General features: G+C 36.2%; 2 protein-coding genes and 1 long non-coding RNA gene across 4 annotated transcripts in view; 2 read left to right on the forward strand and 1 right to left on the reverse strand.

The window, feature by feature from the left end:
* Positions 1–14923, forward strand: part of LOC135847388 (inactive dipeptidyl peptidase 10-like) — a 601135-nt gene that overhangs the window by 32272 nt on the left and 553940 nt on the right. The gene's annotated exons all lie outside the window — the stretch shown is intronic.
* Positions 8630–12868, forward strand: LOC135845875 (uncharacterized). The gene has a single exon (XM_065364727.1). The coding sequence runs from the start codon at positions 8630–8632 to the stop codon at positions 12866–12868; it is 4239 nt and encodes a 1412-aa protein (XP_065220799.1).
* LOC135841962 (uncharacterized) lies at positions 13752–14857 on the reverse strand. Of its 2 annotated transcripts, none has more exons than XR_010558036.1 (3): positions 14389–14857; positions 13992–14244; positions 13752–13918 (listed from the first exon to the last, which is right to left on the reverse strand). It is a non-coding gene; the product is annotated as an uncharacterized LOC135841962 (long non-coding RNA). The 2 variants fall into 2 exon arrangements; XR_010558037.1 differs by having other exon boundaries at positions 13754–13918; positions 14012–14244.

The following is a 14923-nucleotide window of genomic DNA, read 5'->3' on the forward strand; positions in this document are numbered from 1 at the left end:
TCATTACGATTCTCACGACTCCTCATTACGATTCTCTAGACTCTCACAATGAACGAAATCATCCAAATTCAATTGAAAAGCACAAATACAAAAAAGTGTAATTTTCATAAATATTCTTTTATCTAATTTTTGCCGGTTGGCGCTGAAAAGTGGTTGTGAAAGTGAATCTGAATGATGAATTTAGAATTTATCATTGTTTTACTAATAACATGGTGAGTTGAAAATTTTACATAAATGATTTTAGTTTAGTTGCCTTGGTCAAACTTGTTTTACTACTTTGCACTTTCTATATATTCCACAGGAGAACAAAAATTCTACTTCAGCATCATCCTCAGGAAAGGAAAAACCTCGGAAAAGCAACAGCAAAGAAAAAAGAAACACCCTTCCAAAATTCTTCATAAAATGTAAGCTTCTGTAAAATTGCATTAATCACTTCTGATAGTAGGTACGTACCTACTATCAGAAGTGATTAATGCAATTTTACAGAAGCTTACATTTTATGAAGAATTTTGGAAGGGTGTTTCTTTTTTCTTTGCTGTTGCTTTTCCGAGGTTTTTCCTTTCCTGAGGATGATGCTGAAGTAGAATTTTTGTTCTCCTGTGGAATATATAGAAAGCAGCGTTGTTGCGATTCGAGTCGCGTAAAGAATCGCTAATAGAACCGCGGAGCCGCGGTTCCGATCCGCGGCTCTTTCGCGATTCTCTCATTACGAGAATTGCAAAACACAATTTTGCGGTTCTCTGCATTTGCGGCTCCCAAATTTTCAAGATTACGCCAAATAAATGGGAAATTTTACAGTTGACTTCTTCAATTTTTCCCCTAATAGTCCGGCATATGACAATAGGAGTAATTGCACCCCCCGCCGATCCTCTGGGACAACTTTTTTCTTAAAGGGGACATCCCAAGGAACATTTTAAAGCAAACTTGCAAAAAAAAAAGTTGGTCTGACTTACAAAACGAAGGCCATTTTGATTGACAGGTCAGCCGAAATCGCAGATTTTGCGTTTCAACATGGAACTTGCACGAACTTTTTCAAACATTATAACAGTAGATCGAAAGATCATGCAAAAATTTATCACCTGTAAAAATTTCAAGCGCTAAAGTGCGTTTTTTGATTTTTGGTGAATTTTTGAAAATCAAATTCAGGCCAAAAATGAGGAAAAAATCAAAATTTTACCAAATTGACCAAGAAAGCTGAAATTTGGGGTATACCCTATTTTCGACATGCCAAATCGATTGGAAACGGTTTCAACACGTTTCGAGCAGTTCTGGAGCCTCCAGCAGATTTTTGAAACTCGAAATTCCCACAAAATTCCATCAAATTGGAGTTGTACAGCTGGAATTTATTCTAAAAAGTAACTTCAATACGCTTCGAAATACTGCAGGTGAATTTCAAGTCGTTTTGGAGCCTCCAGCGACTTTTTGAAAATTCCTGAAGCCTCCAGCAGATTTTTGAAACTTTAAATTTTCACTAAATTTCATCAATTGGAAATGGAGAAAGCTGAAATCTACTCTACACTCCAATTTTAACAACCTCTGAAGACGACTTCAGGTGTGTTCAAGTAATTTTAGGGCCTCCAGCGACTTTTTTTGAAAATTACTGGAGCCTCCAGCAGATTTTTGAAACATTAAATTTTCACAAAATTTCATGAAATGGAGATGGAAAGCTGAAATTTACTCTACTCTCCAATTTTAACACCCTCTGAAAACGACTTCAGGTGGGTTCAAGTCATTTTAGGGCCTCGAGCGACTTTTATGAAAATTACTCGAGCCTCCAGTAGATTTTTGAAACTTGAAATGTCTCCAACATTAATTTATCAAATGGAGTTGGCAAGCTGAAATTTACTTCGCAGACTACATGGTGGTTTCAAATGGTTTTGAAGCTTCCAGCTACTTTTAGGAAATTTCACTTTTCCAAAAAAACGTCATAAGTACAACCTTTCAAAAAGTTGCAGAAGGCTCCAAAACGACTTGAAATTCACCATCAGTCAACTTCGTAGCGTATTAAAATCAGTTTGCAGAATGAATTTCGACTGTCCATCTTGGTTTGATGAAATTTTGGGGAAATTTCAAGTTTAAAAAATCTACTGGAGGCTCCAATAATTTTCAAAAAATGCGTTGGAGGCTCTAAAATGACTTGAAATTTACCTGCAGTACTTCGTAGCGTATTGAAATTAGTTTTTAGAATAAATTTTAGCTTTTCAACTCCAATTTGATGGAATTTTGTGAGAATTTCGAGTTTAAAAAATCGGCTGGAGGCTCCAGAATTGCTCAAAACGGGTTGAAACCGTTTCCAATCGATTTGTTTTTTTGGGGGGGGAGGGGGGGATTCTTCAACAAATAATGTGAATGAAAAAAGCATCATTTTTTCGAATATGTGTGAAACTGCTGAATTGAAAAATCAGTGCCTCAGTGGAATAAGTAGAATTTATTTCTATCTTACATTTACAGATATTATTTGTAATATTCCTGAATTCATTGAAAAACAAAATACAGCTACAGAACAACAGAATGTATTTTCATTTTTCAATTTATTTTATTTCTTGCTTTTTAATTAGGTACCAGTACAGACGAGCCTTTATATTTATTTACTAATGTTTGTTAGAATGTTCATTTCATCATTTCATCTTCAATGCTTCATTTTTATGAAATTTAAGGAGTTGTGATGGGAATCTGGCTGGAGTCGTGAGAGGAATCTGGTTGGAGTCGTGAGAGGATCCTAAGATGAGTCGTGAGTGGAATCTGAATCGGAGTCGCGAAAGGAATCGGAATCGAAAATTACGATTCGGATTCGGATTCCTATATCTGGCGAATCTGATAAGCGGAATCGGGACTCAAAATTTTGTGGAATCACACCATTTGGAATCCGATTCTCAAGCTCCTGGAATCGCGCCAACTCTGCTGAGCACCCCTCAAGGTACGAAGCCTGAGTGCTCACTCCGATGGGCCCACATTATCGCAAAGGTAGGAAAAACGTCTACCAAGCCTAGCAGGTAGCCATCCGGTACTAGGTACCAACCAACAAGAATACTTCACGAATCAATACTCAATTGATAACTCAAATAATACTCAAGTGCACATATAATACATAACTAAATTAAAATAATCTAAACCTGAAAGCATAAATGAGTTATAAAAGCTGTACTCAGTGAAAAACTCACCAGATAAGGCAGGAAACGGCACACAACACAAATTAAAGCAATAGTTCACGTAATATTTACGTACGTATATTAAAAGCAGGTATGAGAAGCCAAGATACTGAGCTATGTGTCCGTAACCCAGCATGAACGTGTGTGGAGGAGTGTGTGCGCATTCGACAACCAATCAACAAGCAGGAAGGGTGAGCAAAAGAGATGGCAAGCAAAAGACAGAGAAAGAAGCGTGTGTGAGAGATAGGTTAGTAGTATGATTAATAGGTATAGGTATTTAATATTTCTCCGAGCATAAAATACGTAAATACTCTCAAGTATAAAACTATCTCTTACAAATAATTTTATTTATTTTGGCTAGAATTTTTTTTTGATAACTGGTAAGTGTACCCAAAGACAAAAAGAATTCAAAACGACAAAAAGATGACGAAACAACAAAAAAAGCAATGAAACGACAAAAATACAACAAAAACAACGAAAATACAATGAAAAGACAAAACGACGAAAAGACACCTAAACGATTTAAAGATGATGAAACAATGAAAAGACAACCAAACGACAACAAAACAATGACAAAACGAACGATGAATTGACAAAAAGACTAAAAAAGATGAAAAGACAAAAAGTGAAAAAAATGAAATTTTGACAATGATTTGGCAAAAAAACAAGAAGACTTTTTATGATAATTTTGGCAAAAGCAAGAATTTTTGACAATTTTGGCAACAGTATTTTTCGAAAAATTTAGGTAAGAAACAAAATTTTTTGTCAATTTTTACAATCGTAGATGTTTTACGCTTACCCATAAATAAGAATGATATTTGTTGTCTTCCAACTGAATCTTGCCTTCTTCATAGTATAACTGTTGAAAAAAAATACTCGATTAATGAGCACCTACCTATCAACAATATTTATTGACTTGGACATACCTATCTGTAATTAAACCAACCTCATAACCAATCTCATAAGTATCCCGTTTGGAATTATAAAGCATAGCAGGTTGAGAAGGCTTCTCACAGATATCCAATGAGATATTTTCTTTCGCTTCATCACGTTTATAAACAGTTTGCAAAAATATACTTCTACCAGTGATTGAAAAGTCATCGTTGATTTTTTTCTCTTGTTCAGTGGTAGCTGCACATGCTGTACCGCTTTCATTTCTGGTTAGATTTAAAAGAATAGCTGAAAAAAAATAGGAAATTACCTAAGCCAATAGCATAAGTTGATGAATATTGAATACTTGCTAATTTTGAAATAGGCCTATTATCGGTTGGTGAACAAAATATGCTGCTATGTTGGCATTGAAGCAATGTTTCATTTTCAATTTAGGTGTAGGTAACTACATAATTTATGTACATATAAGTACCTAACTACACATGTGCAACAAACCTTGATATTTTTTGTTGTGATCTAAATTATTTTCTGGTAGTGCCTTCATTATGTGGATATGGAAACAGCACAATGTTGAACATGATAATACGGAAGATGCAAATGAATGCATTTTTGAACAATTTTCAGTAAGTGTTCACAGAAGTAGGTATAGATACACATTTAAGTTTACAACTTCTCCATTCAACTTCGCAGTACTTATTCGTCATCTTCTTTAACCATGAGGATAATTATTTTGAAAATTAAAATGAATATGATTTAGGCAATTGGAATTAAAGAAATGTATTGGGCTTATTTATAATGATGAAGCTTCATAACATTTAATCAGTAACTTATTAATCTAGATCCTCATTAAAATGATGAGTAAAGTTTTAATAAACATGTATTATAAAAATTTCGCAAGAATATGATCTCTCAAACTCCGATTATTGCGAAGAAAAAATTAGAGAAGGTAATTAGACATAACTTCTGTAAGTTTTAGGTAAAATGCTATATCCTACCAGTAGGCTAAGTTTTCCCCAATGAAGAGAGAACTACAAATAAGCGAATAGAATTGCCAAACGTCCTAGCTTCAACTTGAAGATAAGCAACTTCCATCTTGTAACATTACAATGTGGATGGTTTCATTTGATGATGTTTGAAATGAGGATTTGAGTTGATGGCGTTGGATAACTACTGACTAGTGAGGATTTTCAGATCTGGAACTTTGTAACAACTCTTTAAACTGGTCATCTACACAACCTGTAAGATCATGATCCTCTATGGGAAAGGTGTAATCCCATCTAGGATGCTCAGAGTAAGGAATTGCATCCAATTGTAAAGGCTCTGGAAGGAATTGAACATATTCAGGAACACCTAATTCTTTTTGAAGTTCCGCTGTTACCGGGCACACATATGTTATTCCAGTTCTTGGATCATCATTTTGAATTGTATCCCAGCCAGAAATTACTGTTTCATGGCTGCAGAGCCTCTCACTATCTGCGATATAATCCGCTTTATTGTGAATTACAATCAGTGCAGCATACAGAGAATGATAGAACACTCCTTGGACCAGTCGAAATATGGTTTTTGGAATAACAAGTTGCTGATGTTCGCCATTCATTGTGTAATTGAGTTGTTCATATCCTCCATTTACACCAAAAGTAATTTTCTGATCACATCGATCGTACGACTGAGAACAATTTTATAAAAATTACAGTTCAGTATGTCCACCATTTGAAAATTTCTAATAATCTACCTACCATGCGTTTTAAAGTAGGTAGGTAGCATTATAGAAATAACTCACTTCTAGATTACTAATCACTGCAGCAATGAAAAGGTCAACTTTTTTCAATTGCCCATCGGCGATACCTTTCCAAACTGGTATAACATTCATGTATGTGCAAGAGGCAAGTCTACCCGAATCTGTGGCAAAATACCATAGTGGAATAATTTGTGATTTTTTTAGAATTTTTTGAGATTGTTTTTCGTGGTTCGTCGACTCTTTGCAGCTTTCATTGTTGGTTCTAGATTCTGATACCTGCAATAGTTCATAGGTAACTTTTTACAAGTGAGTCTGGCTTATCTATGTTTGAGCAAGGCTGAATTTTTACGTTGATCTCATCCCATCCTTCTGAATGATAGTCTTGACATTTGTATTGAACATTATTTTCAAAGTTGTCAATATTTTTCTCCCATTCGATTAGTTTGTAATGTGTTGATGTTTTAATCAATACCTCTGATATCCAATGGAAAACCTGCAAAAAAAAAAAAATGAGTTGGAGTTAATATGTAAGTTTTATTTTGTTCTAAAACCTAGCATAAGAATTTGAAATTGAGTTGTTGGTAATATGCATAGGTGAGTAGGTACTGTACAAACCAACGTGATGGATCCATTGATGAAAGCAAATTTTGAATTTTTACCATCGTGGCGACTGAAAACGAATTCGCTGGGAGATTTTGATTTGTTATTAATATCTACCTGCACAAAAGATGTTGTTAGGCGCGAATTACGTGCTTGTAAATAAAATAATATTTTAATCACAAATAATGCGATCTTTTAAAATAAAATAAACGTTTTAATCGCGAATTACGCGATCATAAATAAATTAAATATTTAATCGCGAATGACGCGATGTTTTTAGTTTTAAAATACATTAAACTACTTAGACTAGCGCGGATGACGCGAACGTTAGTTTAGCTATACATTATAACGCGGAGACGCGATGTTTAGGTTAAAAATAAGGGGTAGTTTACTACTCTTAGATAACTTATGTACCCTTGTGAATATAAGCTAAGAAGAGGCTGTAACCAGTATCTTCTTCCGATCAAATAAACGGATTAAAAACCTGTTTATTGCCTTGTATTTTTGGAGGTAGTCTTGGCTGCGTTTCGCGCTGGCTACGTTTTACCAAGGTGGTTGGAGAAGATTCCCTTCTCTCTCTTAATGTTGTGTTCTCTCTCTTACTTCTTTCTTAACCCTCCTTCATCCCTTAGACCATACGTTCATGGCTGCTTCTAGCGCTGACGAACAGACAGTCTAAGGGTATGTTTGGCTGCCTATCTTGGCGCCGAATTAAATCCTAACTCCTATACGTATATGTACGTACTGGGTCTTGGCTGCCTTTGGCGCCGACCTGTGGTTCTGTACATATATGTAGTAGGTCTTGGCTGCCTTTGGTTTCCATTGGCGCTGACCTTTGTCTCTGTCTCTCTCTGTGTGGGTTTTGCTGCTTTATAGCGCGGACCCTATAGGCTATAGGTAGGTAGGTAGGTAGGTCTTCCTCCCCTCCTCCTTTCCTGCTACGTTTCTACGTAGCCCTGCACTGAGGGACTTAGATAGGGATATTTCAACATTTCAAAATTTTAAGTAGGAGCAGATTAGGCAATTTTAACAAACAAACTTTTCAATGCAAACATTTTTTGGTCCTCCGAGGAGTCGGATATATTTCCTGGCGTTTAAATTAGGTTTTTCCTTTTTTTGAAAAAACAAACAGAAGTTGGTACGTGATGTTAATCGATGGTTTTCGCGGAATCAAATACTTCGAGCTGGTTAATATTATGGTATATTAGCCTAAAAATAAAAATTCGATCGTTGTTTTATTCTTCGGTTCGATAAACTTTTCGCGATTGCGGCTTATTTGCGTTCGTATCGTTTCGGGTACAGCAAAACAAACAAACAAACATGGAAGCAAAACAGAAAACACTTCGTTGTATTAAATTGAATCTCCGTCGCCAAAAAACTGAACTTGAATCTCTTCTCCAGGCTGATCTCAACATTGAAACTACTCTCCGGATCGAGACTCTACTAAACACTGAGTTTACACCGTTGAAGGAGAAATTTGATTCGCTAACTCTCGAGATTTTGGAGCTATTGGATGAAGATGATAATGGTGTTGAACAAATGTTCACTGAACAGGCGGAATTCCGAAGTTTTTCAGCTTCTGCGACTGCAAAAATTCAGTCAGTCATGAAAACTATTCAATCTGAGGAAAGTAGCTCAAACTTATCCTCCCAAAATTCTGAAAAAACATATTCAGTGGGTTTAAAAATGGAACGAGCTACTGTACCAACGTTTGATGGAAACATTTTAAAGTTCAATGATTTCAAAGAAAGTTTTGAAAGTCTTGTTCATAACAATAACGAAATTCCAAATACGCAAAAAATGCGTTTTTTAAAACGAGCTTTTATTGGAGAAGCTGAACAAATTCTTCGCCATTTTGGTTTGAAAGAAGCGACGTATCCTGAAGCATGGGATTACATTATGAAACGATTTAACAATCCTCGAGCTATTATCCGTGCACATTTTCGAAAATTTACATTGCCTTGAGTCAATTAAAAATGAGCAAGGTATTCGATCATTGTTGGATAAAATAAACGTTACCTTACGTGGTTTGAAAGCTGTTGGATTGGAAATTGATGATACTTTTTCTCAGTACATCGCTTATTTAGTTGGAACATGCCTTGATCCTGTCACTTTGAAGGATTGGGAAAATTCCTTCAAAACAACAAAACGGTATCCTTCATTTGACGAATTAGAAGATTTTCTTCAAATTCGCTCGTTTTCTGTTGAAGATCGGAGCTCAGAAAACGATTCGAAAAAACAAAAATCCCATATGGATAAAACTACTGATCGTGGAAAATCACGTAATGAGAAAAAGTCGTTTGTGGCTGGAAAAATAACTTGTGTTGTGTGTTCTCAATCACACTTCCTAAACAATTGCAAAGATTTCATGGCAAAAACGCCAAAGGAACGGTATAACGTGGTCAAGAAAAATGACTTGTGCCTTAATTGTTTTAATCCGTTCCATTCGACAGATAAATGTACTAGACCAACTTGTGGTACTTGTTCTCGAAAACATAATACGCTGCTCCATTGGACTCCAGCAATAACAGTTCAACAGAATCAAAATGGAAATGGTGGTGAAAAACCAGACCCCCAAACAGGGTCCGGTACGCCAAAATCTTCGTTTTCTGCAACTTTAACTGTTCAAAACAAATCAGTGCTGCTGCCTTCAGCCGTTGTCAAGGCTAACATAAATCAACAAACTATTCTCGCTCGTGTGCTTCTTGATAATTGTTCTCAAGTTAACCTCGTCGCGAAACCCTTTATTAAAACAAACAACATTCATACGCGTAAATCCGGTGAAATTACGTCGTTAGGCGGTATAGTCGAAGGTGTCGAAATTCTAGACACGGTTGCAGATATCGTTTTGCAGTCCAGATTTTCTGATTTCAAGCTTCCAATTTCAGCTGAAGTGGTTGCCAAAATACCTTATCGAGTGAATTATTCTGCTGTCTTGAATCTTCCTGGTGAATACGCAAACTTACCTCTTGCAGAATGTAAATTGCCACACTCTAACGTGGATATCATTCTTGGAGCTGAACATTATGAATATGTGATGAAAAACCATCGCTATTTTTGTGAAAAACTGAGCTTAAGAGAAACTGAATTTGGATTCGTTGTCTCTGGCATTAACAATTCATCTGCAATATCACCAAATGTGTACTGTGGATTGACTCAAGTTGATATTGACTCTCAACTTAAAAAATTCTGGCAAACTGAAGAATTAAACGATTCGTATGTGTCTCACAAAGATGACGTATGTTTGGAATATAAGCTCATTGAAGAGCATTTTGAAAAAACTCATACCAGGGCAGATGATGGTCGTTTTATAGTTAGGCTGCCAACAAAACCTACTATAGACGTTTTAAATGGGTCATATTCAAAAGCCCTTGCTATGCTAAAACGGAGTGAAAAACATACTCCAAAAGATATTCGAAAAGAATATGTCAATTTCATGACAGAATATGAGCAACTTGGTCATATGCGCAAATTAAATGCATCCGAAGTTCAATTGGCTAAATATTTCATACCACATCAAATGGTATGCAAACCTACAAGTACTACTACTAAATATCGTGTAGTCTTTAACGCTTCCAGTATCGATTTGTCTGGAACTTGTCTAAATGACCATCTGATGATTGGTCCAACATTGCAACCAGAATTATTCGACAATATGGTGAGATTTCGTTTCTTCATCATTGCATTTTGTGCTGATATTGAAAAAATGTATCGCCAAATGTTTGTAAATCCTGAAGACTGCAAATACCAGTGTATTTTGTGGCGTAAGGATGAAAATGAACCAGTTTCTGTTTGTGAACTTTGCACCATCACATATGGTACTAAACCTGCTGCATACATTGCAACTAGATGTTTGCGTGAAGTGGCTAAAAAGTTGAAAAAGAGGAATCCTCGTGCTGCAAAGTCAATTGAAGATGATTTTTACATTGATGATTACACCACTGGTGATGATACTGTTGAAGGTGCTCTAGAGCTACAAAATGCTGTGCATCAAGAATTGAAAAATTATGGTTTTCCTTTGCGGAAATATCAGTCTAACTCTGAAGAATTTCTCAGTAAACTTGACTCTTCATTAGTTGAGCCATTAACATCTCGTTCGTTTGGTGATCGCGATTCTGTGAATGTGCTCGGTTTAAATTGGTGTACTAAAAATGATACCCTATGTGTCGTGTTAAACTTGAATCCCTTGCCTGATTCAATAACAAAACGTATTTTACTTTCCGATATTGCGCGCGTTTTTGATGTGCTTGGAGTGCTCTCGCCAATCACAGTTCGTGCTAAAATTATTTTGCAAGACTTGTGGCGTGAAAGTTTAAAATGGGATGATAAATTGAGTGATCATCTCCAAGATAAATTTCTGAAATATCAACGTGAATTAAGTCAATTAAAAAAGTACTCTGTGCCGCGTTTGTGCGTTCCGTTTAAAGTGCGAATCGAATTGGTCGGTTTCTGTGATACATCGCCGAAAGCATATTGTGCGGTCGTGTATATTCGGTGTGTCGATAAGTGCGGTAATGTCAAAGTTAACTTTGTGTGCTCAAAAACAAAAGTTGCACCTCTCAAACCTGTACTAACTATACCTCGGTTAGAACTACAAGCTGCTCTCTTATTGGCAAAACTCATGATTCGAGTAAAAAACAATCTAAACATTGACTCAAATAACTTATATGCATTTTCCGATTCAATGATAGTTCTCAGTTGGTTAAAACTACCTCTGAATGCTTTGAAAACCTTTGTCTCAAACAGAGTCGAAAAAATTCTTGATCATGTAGGAAGATGGATGTATGTTGATACTGCATCCAACCCGGCCGATCTGGCCACTCGTGGTCTTAACGTAACTGAATTTATGGAAAGAAAAAATTTATTGTGGTTGAAAGGACCCACATGGGTGGAAAATGATTTTGATGAACATTTAAACTCTGATGTCAAAATTAGTGACAACATCGAATTACTTGAAATGCGTGTGCCTAAAATAGCATTTGTGTGTTGCTCGATTGAGGCTTCGACCTTATCAACCTTTTCGTCTTATTTAAAAGTGATTCATGCTGTGTCGTATATGTTTCGTTGGGTAGATAAAAAACGTGGTATTCTACATCAAGGCGAATTAACTACTGACGAAAATATTCGTTCATTAGATGCTTTAATTAAGTATTCTCAAAATATGTTCTTTGGAAAAGATCTGGCTCGCTTAGCCAATGGTCAAAACCTTAAAAAGGATAGCAGTTTACGATCTCTCGATCCTTTCATTGATGATAAGGGTATTTTACGAGTAGGTGGAAGGTTGAAAAATGCTCAACTTCCTTTTGATAAACGCCATCCTATTATTTTGTCTGCTAAATGCAACCTTGTAAACTTACTGGTAGATTATGTACATGAGAAGTATTTTCACTGTTCACGTGTAGTTGTCTACTCTTATATTCAAAATCAGTATTGGATTGTTGGTGGTGTCAACAATGCCATAAAAAAGGTGATCCGTGAATGCGTTCTTTGTCGTCGACTACGTGCTGTCACTGGAAAACAAATTATGGGCCAACTGCCCTCAACTCGTATCACACCAGCTCGTCCCTTCCTCAATGTTGGCATCGATCTGTGTGGACCTTTCACTGTGCGCTGCCTTGGACATCGTTCCTTAAAACACAATAAGGTGTATGCTGCATTTTTTGTCTGCATGTGCACAAGAGCTGTGCACATTGAACTTGTTTCTGACCTGTCTACTGATGTCTTTCTAAAGGCATTTCGCCGTTTTGTGGCTAGACGTGGTCTACCTTCCCAAGTCTATAGTGACAATGGAAAAAACTTTGTTGGTGCTAACAACATTCTAAAAGAACAGTATAAAATTCAACAATATGCCGCAAATGAGCAAATCAAATGGCAGTTCATCACCCCTCGTGCCCCGCATCAAGGTGGCTTATGGGAAGCTGCAATTAAGTCAGGCAAATCGTTAATTGTAAAGGCCTGCAAAAATCATGTTCTCAATATGGAAGATTTGCATACTGTGACTTGTCAAGTGGAAAGTATCCTGAATTCCCGTCCGTTATGCTACCAAAAGGAGACTTTGGCAGATGAACCATTTGGTGTAATTACTCCAGGTCACTTTCTGATTGGTTCAAATCTTCTTGTTCCACCTTTTGATGATGATAATTCTTCCATGGACTTAAGCTCTCGCCTCAAAGCCCAGCAGTCGATTATTCAGTCATTCTGGAATGAGTGGAGAAAATCTTATCTCAATTCACTTCAAATTCGTAACAAATGGCAAGCTCGAGATTCCAATATTGCTGTCAATGATATTGTTGCCCTGAAGGAAGACAACGTTGCAGTCCTAAACTGGCCAATGGGAATCGTCGTTGCTGTCTACCCTGACAAAGAAGGTGAAATACGAAATGTTATGGTGAAAACTTCAACTGGTAAATATCAACGAGCTGTTACTCGGGTAGTTAAGTTGTTATCTGCTGAGGAAGCTCATGCCCCTCAGCCGGGGGGAGTGTGTTAGGCGCGAATTACGTGCTTGTAAATAAAATAATATTTTAATCACAAATAATGCGATCTTTTAAAATAAAATAAACGTTTTAATCGCGAATTACGAGATCATAAATAAATTAAATATTTAATCGCGAATGACGCGATGTTTTTAGTTTTAAAATACATTAAACTACTTAGACTAGCGCGGATGACGCGAACGTTAGTGTAGCTATACATTATAACGCGGAGACGCGATGTTTAGGTTAAAAATAAGGGGTAGTTTACTACTCTTAGATAACTTATGTACCCTTGTGAATATAAGCTAAGAAGAGGCTGTAACCAGTATCTTCTTCCGATCAAATAAACGGATTTAAAACCTGTTTATTGCCTTGTATTTTTGGAGGTAGTCTTGGCTGCGTTTCGCGCTGGCTACGTTTTACCAAGGTGGTTGGAGAAGATTCCCTTCTCTCTCTTAATGTTGTGTTCTCTCTCTTACTTCTTTCTTAACCCTCCTTCATCCCTTAGACCATACGTTCATGGCTGCTTCTAGCGCTGACGAACAGACAGTCTAAGGGTATGTTTGGCTGCCTATCTTGGCGCCGAATTAAATCCTAACTCCTATACGTATATGTACGTACTGGGTCTTGGCTGCCTTTGGCGCCGACCTGTGGTTCTGTACATATATGTAGTAGGTCTTGGCTGCCTTTGGTTTCCATTGGCGCTGACCTTTGTCTCTGTCTCTCTCTGTGTGGGTTTTGCTGCTTTATAGCGCGGACCCTATAGGCTATAGGTAGGTAGGTAGGTAGGTCTTCCTCCCCTCCTCCTTTCCTGCTACGTTTCTACGTAGCCCTGCACTGAGGGACTTAGATAGGGATATTTCAACATTTCAAAATTTTAAGTAGGAGCAGATTAGGCAATTTTAACAAACAAACTTTTCAGATGTAAATTTATTGAAAAAATTAAATATGGATTCATATATTACACCATTAAGCTAGTACCGTAGATGTTTCATGCTCACTGATTTATAAGAATAATATTTGTTGTCTTCCAGCAACTGAATCTTGCCTTCTTCATAGTAAAACTGTTTTAAAAAAAAACACTCGATCAATAAGCACCTACCTATCCACAACATGTATTGACTTAGACATACTTACTTATCCATAACTAAACCAACCTCGTAACCAATCTCATAAGCATCCTCTATGGAATTATAAACCATTGTAGGTTGAGGAGGCTTCTCACAGATATCTAATGAGATATTTCCTTTCACTTCATAATGTTCATAAACAGTTTGCAAAAATATACTTCTACCAGTGATTGAGAAGTCATCGTTAATTATTTTCTCTTGTTGGGTGGTAGCTGGACATGCTGAACCGCTTTCACTTCTGGTTAGATCGAAAAGAATAGCTATGAAAAAAAAATATATATATAAGTTGATAGCATAAACTGATGAATATTGAATACTCATTTTGAAAAATTAGGTAGGTGAACAAAAATGCTGCTATGTTGGCATTGAAGCAATATGTCTAATTATGTGTAAGTATTACAAACCTTGATATTTTTTGTTGTGATCTGAATTACTTTCTGGACATGCCTTCGTTATGTAGATATGGACACAGCACAATGTTGAACATAATAATATGGAGGATGCAAATGAATGCATTTTTGAAACATTTTCAATAAGAGTTCCCAAAATTATACACATTGAAGTTTACAACTTCTTCATTCAACTTCATTGTATCTACTTATCACCTTCTTTAACCATGAGGATAACTATTTTAAAAATTAAAATGAGAACAAGATTCAGGCAATTTAAATTAAAAAAATTAAATAGGTATCCATTTTAGCCTATTTATACGATGAAGCATCATAACATTTAATCTGTATTTATGTCGATTAATCTATTAGATCCTCGTTGAAATGATGAGTAAAGTTAATACTCATGTATTATGAATATTTCGCAAGAATATGATCTCTTGACCTTAGATTATTGCAAAGAAAAAATTAGAGAAGGAAATTAGACATAATGAGAGTAAGTTTTACACACTGAGTATGTAAAAATGAAAAAAAAAAGAAAAGAAAAGAA

The sequence above is a fragment of the Planococcus citri genome, chromosome 1, assembly GCF_950023065.1.
Source record: "Planococcus citri chromosome 1, ihPlaCitr1.1, whole genome shotgun sequence".
Classification (NCBI taxonomy): Eukaryota; Metazoa; Arthropoda; class Insecta; order Hemiptera; family Pseudococcidae; genus Planococcus; species Planococcus citri.